General features: G+C 40.9%; 3 protein-coding genes across 4 annotated transcripts; 2 read left to right on the top strand and 1 right to left on the bottom strand.

Annotated features, from left to right (window-relative positions):
• Window positions 1-6,295: 6,295 nt before the first annotated feature.
• sprb (sepiapterin reductase b) lies at window positions 6,296-8,322 on the top strand (the record flags this gene model as incomplete). The annotated part of the gene is made up of 4 exons (XM_079161682.1): window positions 6,296-6,388; window positions 6,470-6,698; window positions 7,287-7,574; window positions 8,168-8,322. The coding sequence occupies 4 exons, from the start codon at window positions 6,296-6,298 to the stop codon at window positions 8,320-8,322; spliced, it is 765 nt and encodes a 254-aa protein (XP_079017808.1).
• A 1,434-nt stretch (window positions 8,323-9,756) lies between these two features.
• Window positions 9,757-16,863, top strand: smyd1b (SET and MYND domain containing 1b). Of its 2 annotated transcripts, XM_079161677.1 has the most exons (10): window positions 9,757-10,007; window positions 10,728-10,904; window positions 12,391-12,604; window positions 13,199-13,329; window positions 13,529-13,567; window positions 14,382-14,577; window positions 15,440-15,532; window positions 15,654-15,817; window positions 15,950-16,118; window positions 16,288-16,863. In XM_079161677.1, the coding sequence occupies exons 1-10, from the start codon at window positions 9,886-9,888 to the stop codon at window positions 16,450-16,452; spliced, it is 1,470 nt and encodes a 489-aa protein (XP_079017803.1). In that variant the 5' UTR covers window positions 9,757-9,885; the 3' UTR covers window positions 16,453-16,863. The 2 variants fall into 2 exon arrangements, with proteins under 2 accessions (XP_079017803.1, XP_079017804.1); XM_079161678.1 differs by lacking the exon at window positions 13,529-13,567.
• A 978-nt stretch (window positions 16,864-17,841) lies between these two features.
• Window positions 17,842-18,742, bottom strand: LOC306697667 (fatty acid-binding protein, liver-type). Its single transcript, XM_079161684.1, has 4 exons — window positions 18,615-18,742; window positions 18,228-18,400; window positions 18,025-18,117; window positions 17,842-17,933 (listed from the first exon to the last, which is right to left on the bottom strand). The coding sequence occupies exons 1-4, from the start codon at window positions 18,679-18,681 to the stop codon at window positions 17,883-17,885; spliced, it is 384 nt and encodes a 127-aa protein (XP_079017810.1). The 5' UTR covers window positions 18,682-18,742; the 3' UTR covers window positions 17,842-17,882.
• Window positions 18,743-19,671: the final 929 nt, after the last annotated feature.

Raw genomic sequence — 19,671 nt, 5'->3', positions numbered from 1 at the left:
GGTCTGACGGACAAGTCTGGACAGTTATAGTGAGGCTATAAGTAAAGTGTAATACAACCTGTCCTCCAGTCTAATGATACAATCACAGTGCTTCTCTGCTGATGGCATGCATTTATCATGTTTACACTTTGTGGGTAGAGAAGGAGTTCTTTATTTATAATTTGTTTGTGTGCATGATTTAGGTGTTGCTGGCTCAAGAGGTCACTCACACCGATCCAGTACAAAACAGAGATTACACTGCATTTGGTGTCCATTAGCATCATTGAACTGGAGGAGGGTATTTGTTTTGCATTTTTTTGTGTGGATGCAAATACAGGAACATCTGCATAAAAGTGCAATTGAATACAGTAGAAAACAACAGGCCTGCAATAAATACAATTTTTGTGAAGCTTATAATGTTCAGTTTTTGTTCAGTCTGCATCAGCTGCTGCTTCACTCCTTCATGCTCCATGTGTCGAAATGATAATAATACTAACAATAATTGTTAAAAAAAAAAAAATTGTTCCTGTTAGATATGGTTTTCTTTTCTATTTATCCTATTAGGAACCAAATATGGACAGAGAGAGAGAGACAGACAGTTATTACGGATCAGGTTCATAAGCAATTCCTGTAAAATTAGGAAAAGTCGTGAATTATCAATGCTAAATGTGTTTTTAGGGATTTTTAAAGGGGCCATGGGACTTTTTCAGCTGGTGGTGTATTGAGTTGCTTTACAAAATAAGTGGAACACCGTCTATTAAAGTGCAGTATTAAAGCGAAAATACCCCAAACTATGGCCGTAAAGCTTTGTCAACATCTCTCTACCGCTCTCCCAATATCAACATCTTAACATTGTAAAATACTCAAAAGAGTGATTCATTGCACTGCTGTTGTATTAGTTTGCATGAGGCTGCACTGCACACGTATTCCTGTTCCTGTCCAACCCTCTGAGTGTACACTCTGTAGCCAGTTTATTAGGTGCACCGAGCTAAAATCAATGTAATCTAATACAACAACCCTGCAATCCATCTTAGCTTCATGAAGGTTATAATGTTGAGTTTTTGTTGAAACTGTTTAAGAGATTCAACTTTACGGTCAGTTTGGAGGATGTAGTTTGTGGTGCTTTTGAATTGTATCTTGCGTTATACTGCTGCCCTGTGTCAAAATCTAGTATGATGCCTTTACTATTTACTGTACTCTCAGTTGATATTGTGTTTATTCTCAGGCATATTTGTGTTTAATCAAATTATCACAAGTTAACAGACAGTTTAGGTAGACTGGTTGGTTTATGGGGCTCGGGGCAAACTGGGTTGGGGGGAATGTGAGCGAGGGAGGCTCATTAGAGACTCTTATCAGGTTTATCTGTCCCTGGTTATACAGGGAGGTGTTGCATTGATATGAATGGTGTGGACAAGATATGAAACTCCTATCAGCCCAATGGAAATCAATTCAACAGAACCACAAACTACAGCCTCCAAAATGACCATAAAGTTGAGACAATGCTTCTCTAAAACAGCTTAGGAATTATTGCATGGCTGTTGTTAAAAACTGAATTGTAATTTGTTTAGCTTGGTGTACCTAATAAACTGGCAAATGAGTGTTCAGATGTCTTTCGTCTAGATGTCTTTCCCTTGGTTTCCTGTTAACCATTCACTGTCACCATTCACCTGTTAAAAAATGCACTGAGAGAGAGAGACACCTCTTAGTGTACAATTCAACATCACCGCAAACTGCAGCCTCCAAAAATGACTAAACCTGAATACATAAACTTCATGAAGGTGGGATTGATTGCAGGAATGTTGTGCTAGTTATAGATAGGTGCAGGCCTAATAAGCTGGCAAGTATTTTGTATACAGGCAGTTATGTTTATATGCCTTCACCAACGTTCAGTATTAAAGAGCTGGCTTCAAAACCACACAGTAGCATCTCTCTCTCTCTCTCTCTCTCTCTCTCTCTCTCTGTCTCTCTCTCTCTCTCTCTCTCTATATATATATATATATATATATATACTGTATATAGATGGATAGATGGAGACGCAGTCATGAACGTGCACCTCCCCGTCTCAGCCCATTTACTAGAGGTTTACTTCCACTTGGGTGAATAGTAGTAGTAGTAAAATACACTGCCTATCTATCTGCTGCTCTGCCTCAATCCCCTCCCTTCACGACTCCCCCACTTCTCTCTCTCTCTCTCTCCCTCTCTCTCTCTCTCTCTCCCTTTTTCCTCTGCATCCCTGGGCGGCAAGGGCGGCTTTAGCAGCATCCGCATCAAGCCCTGAATCGACTGCGCTCCCAAACAATTACTCGCTAGGCCCCGTGACGAGAAACAAACGCACGACCCTCGCTGAATCAAAAAAAAAGAGAAAAGATAGAAAAGCCCACATCCAGATTAAAATGCACAGCGTCATTGACATTGACGACAGTGGCTTTGATTTACCGATTGTAGCATCCTGGCGGTCCATCATCAAAGGCTACTCACTGTTTTGCAGCTCGGCGGTTTGTAAGATGGCAGCCCCAATAAATAATATTGTCAGAAGACCAGCAACGTCAGTCCCGGTCGGGCTCTGAATTATTCTGCGTTGTTACCGTGGGTCGGTAATATTGGGGACGCTGTCTTCGACCGCTGTCAGCGTCGGATGCTGATGATGGAGTCGGTTGATACGCGCATCAGCTGAGAGACACACACCCACCTCTGGCCCCGCCCCTCAGGCTGCATGAGACAAACGCCCACTTTTGGCATTCGTCCAGTGCTCTCCCTCGGGAAAAGCCTATAGAGTCATATACAGTCCCCTGGATGGATGGTTGTAGTTGGATGAGACTGTAGTGATGCTGCCTGACACATATTTGAATATATAGAGGTGGAGGAAGTATTCAGATCCTTCACTTAAGTAAAACTACTAATATCACCCTGTGACAGTGACCTGTGTGCATATTATAGTCCTAGATTATTATTACTCACGCCTTAATGTAAAAGCAGGATTTTACTCCTCTTGGTTGAGGTGGAGCTATTTTTTACAAGTATTTTGTTGTACTGCAGCTAATGATCGTTTTCATTATGGATTCATCAGCTGATTATTTTCCCTATGAATCGATGAATTGTTTGGTTCACTCAGAGCCCAAAGTAACACCTTCCCAATGCTTGTTTTGTCCAACCACCGTTCCAAACCTCAATGTTATCAATAATAAATTATTAATAATAGGAATAATTGAAAAAGAAAAGCAAGCTGGAACCATAAAATGTTTTGCATGAAAAATGACTTTATATAGACATTTTCTGTCAACTGATAATTGGTTAATGGGCTAATCGTTTAAGGTAAATTCATAACAAAGCATAATGTTATATAAACTCTTCCAATTTTTGGTGTACAATTTGTAATACATTTTAAAGTAACAGTAACTAAAGCTGTAGTTAAGTAAAAAGTATGAAATTTCCCTCTGAAAAAAAAAGACATAAGTGTGCACAGTACTTGAGTACATTTACTTAGTTATTCGACCACTGTTACAACTTAAAGTAGTACTTCGGCAATTTAGTATTGTACTCCATAAAGTTGGAGGACCTGGGAGTAGACAGATTTTTTAAATAATGTTAAAAAAGCAATGCTGCAAAGGGCAAGATATCCTGATTTGTAATCCCTGTCTGATATGGACCAAGCTACAAATATACTGGATCCTACACTTCCCATAATGCAACTCAATACCACTCTGCCTAAAGCCCTGTTCTGTTCTTCCACTCAATGTTTTTTTATCCAGTGAGCAGCCCTTTAGCATCTTGTTCCTGTTCCTGTTCCTAGTATTATTATCATTCTCCTGGTTTTGATTTGCCTCCTCCTGTTGCTAACATTTTCTTAAATTTCTACTATTGTGTTGTCTTTCATAATTTGCATTGGAAGATGTTTGTATCTTTATGGTTGTTATTTGTCCTCTACTCACATCTCTTATTATGCTTTTATTGGAACTTATTATTCTCTTTTGCTCGTCCTTATTCTTTCCTGCTGAAGCGGTGAGGAGCACCAGTGTGCCCCCTGCAGGATGGGAGCGGACCATCCAAGGCCCACGGCACACATGAGTAAATCCAACCCTCCAACCCTCCAAAGCTCCAAAGCTCCAAAGCCTTTCCAACTTGCTTGAATGTCCATGAGGTGGCAGTGGTGTTGTGTGTGGCAGTCTGCACTGGGACTTTTCGCAGCTGCAACACTGCTGTAAGCGTGGTGGGGAAAGACACTGGCTTTACATGTGTTTCATAGTTATAGGGATTCTCTGGCACCCTTTGGCCACTATGAGACGCTATGATTTCTACCACCCAGCTCAGCTAAGTCTGTGTGCTGGCTCAAGGGAAGTCACAAATGTAAAACCTTGCCTAAAACATAGGTTTTGTTTATTTATACAAATTAGGAAATGGAATGTATATGTATACCGTTCTTTACTGATTTACTTTAATGGCATTTTTGTATTTTTAACTGCCTATTTTATGTGTTTGGGATTTATGTTAGAAAAGCAGATTAAAACGATGTTGTTCATTGACCTATAAGAAGGTCCAGTGGTGTCAGCTACTATAACAGGTCCCGGTTACTTACTGCCTCCTTTATTTTTTTAAAAGCTTGACTGGTCGCTCAGCTTGCAGATAGGCTCAGCTTGTCAGTCTTGACAGATGTTGCGTCTAAACTAGCTACCGTTATTGTGACGTCTCTTCACATGATCATAGAATAAATACTTGGCAACATCGACGTAGACTTTACCCAGCAACCATCATTGCATTTCTATCGGCTAAATGATAAAAGTACAAAAGAATATAATACATTGATAATTAAATGTAATAGGTTTTTATACTGCTCTTCTGGTCTATGTAGAATAGGCATATCATATGGCTATAGACTGCTACTGACTTACTTTTTTAAAGGAAAGAAAACTATGATGTTTTCAAAATATTGTGGGTCAGAAGGGTTCCAAATTAGATACCACAGACCACTAATAATACAATGGCTCTAGTGTGGGAGCATCAGTCATCACGTGTCATTGCACAAGTCTTGGATCATTTGATGTTTTGATGCCTATACGGACTGATGGTCTGACTGTGTGCTGAGGGGTGACTCAAAGGCTGCTGTTGTCTCTATCTACTGAGATAATGTTTGAAATATGCATGCATTCAGTTAATATTCTGTAAATAATTACAATTTATATTTGCTTCAATCTTTAACTTTTCAATCTGAACAGTGTAGAACAGGGGTGGCCAACCAGTCAGAGACCAAGAGCCACATTTTTTACTGTGTTACCGCAAAGAGCCACATCATACACATGGGCACACATGAACATCACCCTATCCCTTCCTCACACACACACATATCTTTGCTCAGCCAGATTTATTGTAAATGTCACACACCAACATGATAATGACAGAAATTGACTCCTAAGACCACAGGCCAGTCATTTTCAACAATGAACATTGTGTGCACTGTCTCACACAGACAAACTCTCAGTTCAACCAAGTCCACAAACAAAAATATAATAATTTACAATAGTGTTTTTCTTTTACTATGCATGTTACTTAGTGGGACTTCTGGCATTACTTGCCTTGAACAATCCTCTTCAAATCTGGCTTGTATTCCGTTGTTGCCACTCGAAGCAATTCTTTCACATGGGTGTCAGTCAGAACAGATCGATGCTTTGATTTCACGTGTTTCAGGGTAGAAAACACAGACTCGCAGACGTATGTTGCCCCAAACATTGACAGTATCTTAAGCGCAGCCCGTTTGACATTGGGGTATTTTTTCATTGGCACCTTTTTCCAGAACTCAATGGTCCCGTCCCTTAAAGCAGGTTTGAGTTGGTCCTCCTCACAAAGATCGATCATCTCTAACTCAGCCGCAGCCTCATCTGTGACTAGCGGGGCTTTAAAACAGTCCGTCTCGGCGTTAAATGGGTCGACGAGGAACGTAATCTGTGGCCGCACATGTGCGTTTGACGAAAATACCGTATTTAACTCAAGCGAAGCGAACACGCACATTAAAACATACACAAACACAAATACAAACGTTGATATGAACGTAAGAGCCGCATGAAACCGGGCAAAGAGCCGCATGCGGCTCGGGAGCCGCGGGTTGGCCACCCCTGGTGTAGAAGATGCAATGCATTCGTTCTGCTTACAGATTGGGGGTATAAAAGGAGCTCAGTGTTCACATCTTCCTCACAAGTTGACAGAAACGGTGGGCTTTTATCCTCTCATTTCACATCAGCTGTAATACCCCTTTCACTTCCACTTTATCTCTTTGTTTCCCCCCACTGACCATCAGTGTTTTCACCCCCAGAGTAGATCTGTCAGGATGTCCGACATTACAAACCACAGGACTCTGGGCCGGAGTTTCTGTATCATCACAGGAGCCTCCAAGGGATTCGGACGGGCGCTGGCACACAAAGTAAGTGATCAACTTGTGGAAAGAAGGTAAGATGAGAAACAGAAAGACCAGCAAACAAACAAATGTCTTGGTTCTGTTCAGGTGTCCCGCTGGCTGAAGCCTGGCTCTGTCCTCCTGCTGGTGGCTCGCTCTGTGACTCAGCTACAAGAGCTGAAGGAAGAGCTGCAGAGCTTCACAGAGGAACAGCAGATGGTGGTTCACTGCGTAGCTGTCGATCTGAGCACGAAAGAGGGGGTCAATGAAACGGTCAGCATGGCGAGGCAGGAAGCTGGAAATGAAATAGATCATGTGCTTCTGATCAACAATGCAGGTGAGTCTTAAATAAGTCTTTGTTGTCACCAAGCGGCCTACTCAATGCCACGATGGCGTGGAGTGAGGCTGGCCACCAGACCGCTCATTCTCTGTAACCAATGTTGCATGAAACCATGGCAGAATTGAAAAGCTAGTTACAGAGTCAGCCGTCTGCTAGTCTATCGTGAGTTGATGTTACACTGGTCACAGAAAAAAATCCCAACAGCCATCACTCCATGTGCCTAAAGGTGGAGCCTGCTGCAGCAGCCACGACAGCTGAAGAGTTTAGCAGAAGTCAAGGCTGAACTAATAGCAACACTTTTCTCTCCATCTCTGAAACACTTTGCCGATATCGTAGCTCGCTGTAGCCTTGGATCACAGTTCATCATCTGAAATGTATGACAACAATTTTGACACCCAGAACTTTTAATGTGTAACTTTCGCCCACTACTCTGAGGAGATTCATGTTAGCCACCAGGTTTTTCCTTTGTTTTTCCTCCAGCTAACACTTTGACATCCTCATGACCACGGCTAACTTCCGTTTCACTCTGATTTTAATCCCTCTCTATTATTTCCTTTCCACCTCTCTCTCTCTTTCTACCTGCAGCCACTTTGGGAGACATCTCCAACTTTGCGAGTTTCACCAGCATCGAGGAGGTGAACTCCTATCTGTCCCTCAACGTGAGCTCTGCTCTGGCACTGACTGCAGGGATCCTGCAGGTGTTCCCCTGCGTACCGCTCCAGCGATGGAGCGTAGTGAACGTCTCATCAGCCTTTGCACTGCAGCCCTTGTCGTCCTGGGTGCTCTACTGCACCGCCAAAGCAGCCAGGAAGATGATGTTCAGGGTGCTGGCCGAGGAGCAGCCACATGTCAAAGTCCTCAGCTACTCTCCAGGTATATTTTGATCGGTTGCTGTATACTCAGAAATGTTTATGTTACCATTTATTTTTAACAGGAGCAATTCAAGTCCATCAATAATACTGTATGCACGTGTATCTGTTGTCCATTGGCCATAAATTAGATTAGCCATAAAAGACAACTGCATCAAATCTGCTACTATTACCTGGTAGCCAGCAGCTGTATTGTAGAAGAAAAGAAAAGAATCTGAAAGGACATACTGTAGCTCCACATTTGGTAAGCACTTCTGTAACACCGATTTTTAAAATTCATTTTTGTATTTTGGTATTTTTATTATCTTAACTGTACACTACAGGTGTGTTGTACAGGTGTGAAATGTATTTGTTGGCTGGTGTCTTTTGCATGTACAGTAGGTACTGTGTGTGCGGGTATGTGGACTGCCGACAGTCTGTGTATGTAATGTATGTATGCAATATGTTACTTGTATTGTTTTAACAGCAGACACTGTATGTTTGTTTCCAAGACAAATTTCCTTCGGGACAATAAAGTCTATCTTATCTTAGTATGCATGTCATTTCGAACAGCATATGATATTTTTCTAACGAGCTAATCCTTCGGGTTCCCTTCAGGTCCAATGGAGACGGATATGCAGAAGGAGATTCTGAGATTGACAGGCGTCAAATATCATCTCTTGCCCTGCCAGGTGTCTGCTGACAAACTGCTGAAGCTGCTTCTGGACGATGACTTCATCTCAGGAGCACACCTCGACTACTTCGAAGTGTGATATCGATATGAGACAGAGTGAAGAATGATAGTGTTCACCTCCTTTATTATAATTATTGGGTGACATTGCCTGCTTAAGAATTGATAGATTTCTTGGCTGCTGGTCTGAAATGAAAGAACTTAGTATAGAAACAAATAAAGCACAGTGAAGTAGCTACATGTTGTGATGTACAAAAAATGACACATTCAGTATATAGAATACAATAACTTTCAGGAAAAGTGATGTTCTGTCTGTCGGCCTCAGAGCTTGTGAAAGTACCTTTATCTTGTTATTATTAATCAGATTTGCTCTGATAATGATTTTGTGTTTAATCTATGAGTTTCTCATGTTAATTATTGTCACTGCTTCATATTATCCAGCTTTTTCTTTCCTTTTTAAAATTTGAATTACTAAAACCTGTTTCTTTTGCAATCTATTTATATTCTCTTGTTTGTGTTTGTTGCTGATGAAAAGTTAAGCACAAATAGTCTTTAGCACAACTGTTAGCATGTTTGAAGTATATATAGGAAAATAAAACACAACATCTACAAATCGCTTTTGTATTTGGACAAATTCTTTTGCATTGAACTGTTCATTAGCATAACATAACTTTCATTTACTGCTGAACTATGAAAAGTTACATACACATGTAATACATCTATCGATAGATTAAACTGGTTTGGTCATTTTAAAGAAAGATAATGCTGATGTGATAATAATCTGGTTAGATTGTAGGGCAGAAAACTGAAACCTTGAACGTGGTGGGTTAGAGCAAGCTTTGACAAAACTTTGATTTGATACAGTCTAATACTTGATCTGTGAAGCACTGCCATTCACGCCAAGTTGGAGAAGTGTGGATGAAAATGTGAGGGTGGGTGTGTGTGTGTGTGTGTGTGTGTGTTCATTGTAGCATACTGTGGGGACCTAAAAAAGGTAATACACACATGTTGTGGGGTCTGGGTACATTCTGGGGACCCTAAAGCTTTTCCCCCCCAAAGTGTTATGTCATAAGTTATGTTGCAAGTACAGAAAGAGAGAGTAAGTTCTAGAAAACACCAGAACAGAGTAGGGGCAGAGAGTTAGCTCTGCCTCTGTCAAATTCCTCGCAGCTGTCTAACGTCACCACAGACTCTTGATAGACAGCCCCAACTGAGGGCCCAAAATAACCCCTCAGGGCCCGGGCACTTACCAATTCATGGTCGAGCGAGGGGGGAATTTCGGGACATAAAGTCAAAAGTGTGAAATAAATGTAAGAATCTGAGAGAACGACAGTGAGTTTCAGTGGTGTTACTCTCAGACAAAGCTGTTGGCTTTATTGACATGACAAGACATTTTATTTCTCAGTGGACTACAGACACAAAACACCATCAACCCATGTTTCTGTGACTGTTGGTGCAGTTCAAGAGGACGGCTATTTTGGTACCTCGGGTGTGGAATGTGCAGTTGTCATTGAAGAACACAGAGGTCACAGATCGGTCTATGAGTACCCCATTGCTGCATTTAGCTTCTCTCTGCCACTGAAACACTCATCGGTTCACCACCGACTCACTGTTCATCAGCGCCTCAGGAACCAGTGCAGGATCCATGGAGAACGTGGCGATATTTGAGGCACCTGGAAAGGGAAGGGGTCTGAAGGCGACCAAGGAGTTTTGGGCTGGAGACGTCATTTTTGCCGAGCCCAGTATCGCAGCTGTTGTGTTTGACAGGTACAGTGTCAGGATGCCAATTGGGGATGTGGACGCTCAATAGTGGGGGTGTGCTCAGATGTGGTCATTATGGGGTTATTTGGGCTGATGAACAACATATTATCTTTCAGTTCTTTCTGTAGATTCAAAATGTATCCGCAATATCTTTCAGTTTCATGTTTTGGATGCATAGAGCCTGGCTTTAATCTGGTTTGATACTGAAACAAGAGTGCTATATTCTCACAGTATGTCACTTCATCATCATCATCATCATGTTGATGTAATGGCATGTAGACAACTGCGCCTCCATTGTAGACAGCTCATACGGGAATATTTTGACATGACTGTAACTAAAGAAGTGCTGGCAACATGAAGGAACTTTATGGGATCTATTGGAATTATCTTTATTCAGTAGTTGTTCTGTCTCAAGAAATTTGAGAAATTCAGCTAGACTTTACTGTCAGAAGTGCACGTAATCCGAGGACTAATTTCGCTAAAGAAGACTGGGAACTTTGAGTTGAGAATTATTTGTGATAACATGATGTGATTTGAAAAATAATATAGAAAGAATTAAGTTTAATGCACATCTGAAAGGTTGTCTTCAAACCGGTAGAAATGTATATAAAAGGAGAAAGATATCTCACTTACAGAGAATTTGGGAACCAGTGAGGTAAAGCCAACCCACGAAACTCTTCCATCGACGACCATCTCAACTTTCATCTTTCCACTCTTTTTCTGCAGTCTAGCGGAGCGTATTTGCCACAGCTGTTTCCGCACACAAGACAAGCTGCAGAGGTGCGGCCAGTGCAAATTTGCTCATTATTGTGACCGGACTTGCCAGCGTGCCGGCTGGGCCGAACACAAGCAAGAATGTGGTGCCATCAAAGCTTATGGCAAACCACCGAACGAGAACATCCGGTAAGTAGAGGGAAAGGGAAATAAGTTGTTACATGATGCTTGATTTGTTTTTTAGTGTGTGTGTGTGTGTGTGTGTGTGTGTGTGTGTGTGTGTGTGTGTGGACAAAACACAAGTAAGGAACCCACATACTAAAGCGGAGACATGTTTGCTACAGTACTATTGTTAGTCCGTCCTACCAAATTAGAAAAGAAGAGGCTGGTTTGGTGCAATGTGGATTTTGATCAAGACAACATGAATGCATAGAGCCACATTCAATCAAGTGAGCTACAGTTAAGTCCAGTCAATTAGATTTTTTATTTTTTATTATGTCCCTTACTTAAATAACGTCAACAAACCCAGGCTACCTTTCTTAAGCAGAACCAAGATGTTTTTACTAAAACGTTAGGCTAACCAAGTATGGCTAGTTTATTTGCCGAAACATAACCAAGTTGTGTTTGTTTTGTTTCAATTTACAACCCTAATCATGTGTTTAAGAATATAATCCAAACTAAGATCCAAAATGCAGAGATACCTGAGAAGAAACTGCAGCTTCTTCGCAAAGCTTAAAGACACAGATATGTTGGTGTTCACCTGGTTAAGTGGGCGCCCCCATTAATCAAGGCTGAGTCCTTGCCGCATCTCTCTAATATATGTAACTCAACATATATAACAAATATATGTTGTGTAAATATTAGTTGATAAAACGCACACAACCACGGTCAGTATCAATAATAAGTACTTTAAATCTTGAGCAGTGGCGTTTTTATATGTAAAGAAATGGTGGGGCACCAACAACGTGGCCAGGTCTTGTACACATACACATACAGAGAGAGAGAGAGAGAGCAATTACACATTACAATACAAGCCTGAATTAAGAATGCAATATTTGATCACCATGAGCCTACGGCTGTACCAAATACTTTGAGGTTTTGACACGTCATGCACATTAACATTCAAATTATTCTTTGATGTGCAATAGCCCAACTTCTCTTCCCATCTTTATCTCTTTCTGTGTGTAATTGTCTCAAAACCTCATTCAAAGCTTGGCATTTAAAAAAAGACATTTGATACAGCCCCAAATCTCTGAGCTTGAAGCTCAGAACAAATGAGCCTGCAGCGAACAACAAAGGCCTCAAACACCACTGAAGGCCACAACAAAGTGCACAGACAACTTTTCAGATAGTCTCAAAAATGCATCTGAATATTCCACCGACTCGTCGTGCTGTTTCACATTTTCCACACAGTTTGATACATGTTACAATCCGACTGAGCACGTGCCTGTTTTCCTTTTCCTTTCTGTTTTGCTGCTCAATGGAGTGCCTGTATGCGCTCCAAGTAAACCCAGTTTCACAGCACTGTCCAGATGACTCCCGCTGCTGTGATGTTTTGCGATTCTCTCAGAAAGATGCTCCAAATCGTTATGACACAGATTCTATGCAATCTAGGAATATGCTATATTCCTAAATAATACATTATAGCAGATGTTTATTGTTTTTTTGTTGTCAGTTTGGTGGCCCGCATCATGTGGCGCCATGACAAAGAGGGGGACGTGATGTCTGACATGCAGCTGACCACACTGGAGGAGCTGGAGGATCACATTGCTGACATGCAAGAGGACGAGTTGAAGGATGTAAAAGTGGACATCCACAACTTCCTGGACTACTGGCCCCGCACCAGCAAGCAGCACACGATTGACGACATTTCACATTTTTTTGGAGTGGTGTGTTTATATGCGTTATATAGGCTATCCCTCATTTTCCCAAGTTGTATTCAAAACCAAGGGCTTTTTTTTTGAGACAGGGCAGCCTCTCAGAGACTAAAATGAATCATTCAGACATCCTTGTTAACTCGCATTCACAAAACTTATATCTATCAGTGATATCCTGTGCTTAATAACAAGTAACAATAACACTTTATGCAGCCTTAGATCATGTAACGTATTGACCAGTGACTGACCTGAAGTGTATCTGATAGACTTCATGAGTTGACAAAAACTTCCTGAACAAACGTTTAAACAAGCCACCAGGGGCGGTAAAAATAAAGAGCTACTGGCCCCAACAGGCCCCAGTTCTGGGGTACAACGAGACAATTTGTTGTTTCCAACCTTTTTTGTTTTTATCTTACAACAAAGCTAAGATCTTGGGCCTCTATGAACATCAGTTGGAACTACATACTGGTTTAATGAAGCCACAGCTGTAGTCTCCAATAACACTTAAGAGTAGATATTTTTAGAAATCCTCAACTTGCACAAGTTGCACAAACTGCTCCATTATTAGCTCTGTGTCCACATTAATATTTGCCCTCTTTCTCTCAGATTAACTGTAACGGTTTCACTGTGAGCGACCAGAGGGGCCTTCAGGCAGTGGGAGTTGGTCTTTTCCCAAATTTGTGTTTGGTGAATCATGACTGCTGGCCAAACTGCACCGTGATCCTCAACCATGGCAAGTAAGTACAACAAAATACCTCTTCAGTTTCTGTTTGTCCTTGAAATAATTAGTTTTTTTATTCAGCTGAAATTGACTCGATAAAAAATGTGAAACGTTGTCAGAGTTGGTGTGTTGTGTATTGTGCTGTTGTGTATTGTGTGTGAATGTGTTTGTTAAGGTTGCATTTGGTGTAAAACTGCTTCCTGTTTGTCTTTCAGTCAATCGGCTGTGAATACTATGTTTCATTCTCAACGGAGGTGCGTTACCTCAACCTCAACCTTTTCAGAGTCTTATTTATTAGAGCACCATTGAGACCATGACATAATCAGCATATTACCACGCTTAACCGCCGTCCTCCCTCCCACTCCGTCGATTGTAGAAAATACAAGTTTTTGTCAGTAGTGCCCTGTAGTATACCCTGTAGGTTTGATGTGACTCAGACTTCACATCAAAATGTCAACATGCATCTTGAATGCTCTAACCTTCACTTAAAGGCTGGTATGAGTTGTTTTCTTTACCTGCTGAAAGCTCGTTTTTCAGCCACCGATATTTATCTAACTGTTTGTCATGTCAACACATAGCTTTTTTCTCTCGCTGCTGGTTTGTCACTTTGTGTGTTTTGTTGATGTGTGTTTGTAGCGTGCGTCTGTCCATCATCAAGAAAGTGTATTAGAAGCTTCTCTCATTTGTAACAACTTTCATTCCCATTGGTTCACTTCTAACACCATGTAACACCAGGCTAAAACATGGCAGAAAATAACGTTTCCATGTAATTTTTCCAAATCATTTAATTTCTAAGCCTTTTATTTATCACATATTCTTTTAATATATAAAGAAATCCCAAATTTGGTTTTAAATCTTTGCAAAAAAGAAAGAAAGAAAAAAAGATGAATGAACTGAATTTTGCCTTCAGTGTGAAATAATCTTCATTAACATTAATTCCTTCAATCCTTCGACTGGATTGACTGAAAGCCACACTATGGAACTGAGTTTCACCATCAATCAAAAACAGTGAAAGAAAACTAAACGAAGTCACTTCTGCTGGCATTCAACTGCGTTCCTCTTCTTCAGGATTGAGCTGCGTTCCCTCGGTAAGATCGAGGAGGGAAAGGAGCTGACAGTCGCATACGTGGACTTCTTGAATATGTCAGAGGAGAGGCGAAGACTGCTGAAAACACAATACTTCTTTGACTGCACATGCGAGCACTGCGAGGGCCACATCAAAGATGACTTGAAGTTGGCGGGCACGGAAGTGGACGGAGTCAAGGTGTGTGTCCGTTGTCCGTCGATTTGAATGAAGTGAGATAATGACTTTAATACTGCAGAAGGCAGAGAAGAGGCGAACCCTCTCTCTAGATTTAATCCCACGTGATAAGGACAGACGGGAAACACGAGGAGCAGAGCCACAGTGACTATTTTAAGCAAAGATAACTCCTGATGCATTCACTGTGTGTAAGGCGGTGCATTTCTTCACGTGAGTTAGAGAAAAGAAATACTTCATTTACTCAAAGGTAGAAACTGAATGTCAATGATCTACTACAACACACCATTATCTTATCTTATCCATTCTGTATAATATTTGATAGTCTACCAGTATCAGAAGATCAGTAAGATAAGAGTAAATCACTGCGTTACACACCATAGCAAAGTGTGGCAATGAATGATAACACTTCACATGATCTTATTTGTCTAACATGAGACACACAAGCTTGTGTACTGTAGATTGTATGTGTGCGTCAGAATGTACATGTTTGTATATATCATTCTGACCCTATGACCAGAGCTGTTATGTGTCTGATAATCACCATGATAACTATGAAGTGTCTTTTGATCATGTGTTTGAGGACATCTTGTTTGTTCTAGTAAAATAAACATTCACGTCTTGGACAGGGCAACCTTCAGCAGGTCAAAGGTCTTTTTAAGAAAAAAAAACATCAATCAGGCATTTGGCCTTCATGGGCCTAAAGACTAAGCAAACCTGTGATGTCTTTAAAGGTACTGTGAGAAACTTCTGATGTCTCTGTATGACCTACATAATTCAGCGAGGAGACTGTCAATTTCTGTATAATTATTCTGCTTTCATTGTCAGTGTGTTAATGCTTGATTTGTCTCCCATCTTCATATCGTAGCCTACAGAGGAGCAAGTGAAAGAGGCAACAGATTATTGCTATCAAATGCTGGAGAAGATGGACAACGCTCGACTAAGTGGCAACTACCATGAGGTATCGTTTTAAATCACCAACACCACCAAATCAAGAATGTTTGTTTTTCTCCTTTTATCTTACCAGAGCTCAATCCTACTCTCAATGTTTTTTGAAAACGTATCTATTTATTTTTCTTCAGGTGGTGAAAATCTGCAAGGACTGCATAGCGAAGACAGAGCCAGTTTTGGCTGACACTCACATCTACCAGGTGCGTATGTGGAGCACATTAAGTGAGGTGCAAGCTTACCTGCAGTTCTTCAATGATGCTGCAGACTACTCCCGCAAAATGGTGGAGGGATACATGTGAGTACAGAGATGTTGTGCAGTGTGTTGCGATACACATGCACATCTTTTTTTGAATCCAATAATACGATTAAGAAACACACTGACTGAAATATAATACAAAAAAATAAATAAAACATCTTCCTCTGACAGGAAACTGTACCACCCTAACAATGCTGCTCTCGGTATGGCGGCCATGCGAGCAGGGGTGACTCACTGGCAAGCTGGGGAGATAGAGACTGCCCATGGGATGATCTGCAGGGCCTACGGCATTCTCATGGTCACCCACGGTCCAACACATCCCATCACCAAGGACCTGGAGGTAAGCTCCCCTTAAACCTGAAAGCTTTTCTTTGGTCCAGCTGAAATGGACCAACATTTAGGTTGTAGTTGGAGTAAATCACAAGCCCACAATTATTTACTTATATAGTATAGCTAACTCATTGGTAAACGTTCGAAGCGCTGATGTGTCCTTCCTGATATCTCTACAGTCGATGCGTATGCAGACTGAGATGGAGCTGAAGATGTTCAAGCAGAACGAGTATGTTTACCACAGTATGAGAGAGGCAGCTCTGAAGAACAAGCCCATGTCCATGATGCATGAACCCAGGTCTGTAGAGGAGGGAATCAAGAACCTCTTCCACCGGAGAAAGTAAAAAAAAAAAAAAAGAATAAACCACCCCGTTGTTTACTGTTGACAGTTTTCTGAGTGTTGGTGTGTGAGTCTGCACATTTAGTCACAAGGTCATTTTGTTTCGCTCACTTTTGTAGTCCCGCTTTTCATTAAAAAGATCTCACGTCGTACTTGTACACTTTATTTTTCAATACTCTAAATCCAGGGGACGCGCCACACGCTCCTGAAGTCAGATACATTTTAACCAGGTACACTCAAAGAGAAATCCTGTGACACTAAATGTTTTGTTCTTGGTTCCCATTGTGTACCAGAACATGTAAATTACCAGCATGAAAGAAAGTTTAGAAGCCCGACCAGCTTTTGAATAATTGTTGGCTGCACACCTGTAATGAAATGGGGATATTTCATCGAGAAAGTAGTTTTGTAATATATGCCTTTTGTTCCAAAGACGATTTAATCTAGTCAACCTGGACTACAGGCATCTGCTTCCAACCCTGTTTTACATTTCTTTGAGACTGAATGTTCAGAGAAAAGCATCAATGCCTTAACTTTTGTATTCACACCTTAAAAAGGCACAAACATTAAAACATTGTGTCGCACTTTGCTTTCAAGTCAACACACCACACAAGGTTTCTCACATTAAACACTTTCGAGAACGAAATCTCATGCAATCTTTGGGAGACTCTTCTTCAAAATGCTCTTTGAATGGGCGACAGACACAAGCAATCATTAAGTGAACACAAATCAGTGTGACCCTCAGCACTAAAAAGACCTCAAGTTACCTTCCTCTTTAGCGAGAACAGAGACGACATTGCTTGTCCTGTGGAGGAGGCGATGCGGCCAGACCCTAACAGATGGTAGGGTCCAAAACCATCCTTTCCATTGCAGGCATTTTACAATAAGGGATTAATTCATTCTACATCAGTCTGTTTTGCGAAAACCTGCAATTGCAAAAAAAGTTGTATTCAGATTTGAGGAATAAAACAAAAAGACAGCAGGGTTTATATGAAGTTAGTCAGTGTGTTGTGGCGAAATAATTCATATTGTACCAGTGAATCATTTTGTTGCATAAGTGCCATTTTGAAAAAGGCTGGTTCGAGGGCAGCAGTTCATTTTAAATAGGTTAAGACGCTCATCTCGTTGGCGTGTGTGTGAAGTTGTAAAACAATTTGTCATGTTCTGCAATGAGTAAGCAGATTTTATAATAAAAAAAAAAAAAAAAAAAAAAAAAAAAAAAAAGGCACATGATCATGTCATCCTGCAGTCAAGTATAATTAAAATGGCCTTTAGCCAATTCTATACACGTCACCCTCACAAAGGGCATCCAGTCCCATGATTTTACGGCTCTCCTTTTGTTCCAGTACACACTGCAAGAAACTTCTAAAAGTCCTTAGAAATCAAGATCGTGCTGTTTTTTTATTTTAACGTTTTTATTATCCTAAGTGCAGACATTTACATGCGTTTGCTCGTCCTCTTGTACACAATGCTGCCAAGAGTCATAGTCTGGGGGGAGAAACAAAAAAAAAAAGCAAGTCACATTAGGAATGTTTTCAGATTCAATCAATAGGTCACAAAATTCATGTTGTCTACTCACATTGACAATTGTGTTTCCATCCACCAGTTCTGTGACAGACTCAATTCCCTTCAGGCTAACCTTCAGCTTGTTGCCATCACGCTGAACCACCGCCTTAAAAGAGGCATAAAAAAGATCAATGTGCATGAGGATTAAGGAACAACATGTAATTTGACTACATTAGTTCAGGTTTCTGCATCCTTAAATTTAGTGCCAGGGCTTACCTTGGCCTTCTCCCCAGTGAGAGTCTCCAGCTCTGCCTCTTCTCCTATCTTGAAGGTGTTGATGAGGACCTTTGAGCCGGTGGTGACGGTCACTTTGAAGCTGTCACCAGTCTCCTCGATCTCAGAGATACTCTTTATGTCTTTGCCTTTCTGGATGAGTTCATCAGGGAGACCTCAAGACAGAAAAGCAACCGATTGAGAAACCACCCATTAAAGTGATTACAAGATAAACATTGCCAGACAAGTCAGCAAAACCATTTGATTGCAGAAATTTCTCATGTTCCACCTTTTTTTTGTTGTCAAACAACCCAGTTCAAAATCCCTATACAAACACTTTTAAAGCTTCTGGTCAAAAAACTGTTAAAAAAAAGAGAGTTCTAATCTCACCAATGGCCTTCATGAAAGCCTCAAAGTTCTCCTGAGACTCCAGCTGGTACTTTCCAGAGAACGACATGGTTTCAGACAGTGAAGGTGAGAGAGAGAAGCGGTTGACTGCCTGTTTTATACTCTCAAACTCCAGGGCTGCAATCATTAACCACAGGTGTCTGAAATTAAGGCAACTCCCGCCCACTTTCGGATCCACCCCTGCAGATAAAGAGGTACTCGGTGACTTAGCTAAAGTTAAGTAGGTCTTCATGCAGAGGAGAGGACAAGTGCCCGTTACTTGGGGTTCACGCATAGAAAATAAATGTAATGATGTCATCCGAAGGCACAACATCTGATTACATGAGTCATACCCCAAAAGCTGCTGACTGGACATATCATTGCTGTCAGGTTTCATTTGGCTGCTTTCCCTCTTCCTTCCTCCACTTTCTGTTCCTTCTTTTCATCCTTTTTCTCTCCATTTTCCTCCCTTTTGTCTCTCCTTTAGCCAACTCTGTCACATTTTTTTTTCTGTCCTTTGTTCTGTACACTTCTTTTCTTGTCTTTTTCAGTGCACCTCTCAGAGTTTCACAGAAGCTGAAGTTTTAGAGAAAATGTTTTTCTCTGAGAGCTGAATGCTATTGGTAAAATCTATTTTGCCTGCAAGCAATCGGGGCACATCAGGGGAAACATTTCCTCTTATTATTTCCTGAAACGGGGGAAAACACAGATATTTTGTAATGAAAAAATGTTAAATTAAAGTTTCACAGATCATAGCAAAAAAAGAAATGCTAAAAATGTTAAAAGATAACGATAAGTTGCCCTTCACTTTAGGTTAACAACAAAAGGAGATCGTTTTATATTCACAGTGTCCTGATAAACATATTTAAAATGCATATATATGATTGTACAATATATTTGCAGCCTGGTAAAAAAAACCTGCTGCAAGTTTTCACTGCTTTACACAACGTGAACTGTTCTCTACATTTCATTACAAAGATACTTTACTCATGTCACCAGGTTCAAGATAAGAAAACAGAGCTCTCACAGCGCAGACTAACATGTGATAAAGAGATACAAT

The sequence above is a fragment of the Pholis gunnellus genome, assembly GCF_910591455.1.
Source record: "Pholis gunnellus genome assembly, chromosome: 6".
Lineage (NCBI taxonomy): Eukaryota > Metazoa > Chordata > Actinopteri > Perciformes > Pholidae > Pholis > Pholis gunnellus.
The sequence above is the reverse complement of the archived record's forward strand: the minus strand, read 5'-3'. Positions and strand labels throughout refer to the sequence as shown.

Bases quoted from the DNA above. Each gene is read 5' to 3' on its own strand.
- smyd1b (XM_079161677.1), top strand. From the start codon at position 9,886: ATGGAGAACGTGGCGATATTTGAGGCACCTGGAAAGGGAAGGGGTCTG. The intron at 14,578-15,439 runs GTGTGTGTCCGT...TTCATATCGTAG, and splicing joins CGGAAGTGGACGGAGTCAAG to CCTACAGAGGAGCAAGTGAA. The intron at 15,533-15,653 runs GTATCGTTTTAA...ATTTTTCTTCAG, and splicing joins TAAGTGGCAACTACCATGAG to GTGGTGAAAATCTGCAAGGA.
- LOC306697667 (XM_079161684.1), bottom strand. From the start codon at position 18,681: ATGTCGTTCTCTGGAAAGTACCAGCTGGAGTCTCAGGAGAACTTTGAG. The intron at 18,401-18,614 runs GTGAGATTAGAA...TTCTGTCTTGAG, and splicing joins GGCTTTCATGAAGGCCATTG to GTCTCCCTGATGAACTCATC. The intron at 17,934-18,024 runs GTGAGTAGACAA...TTCTCCCCCCAG, and splicing joins ATGGAAACACAATTGTCAAT to ACTATGACTCTTGGCAGCAT.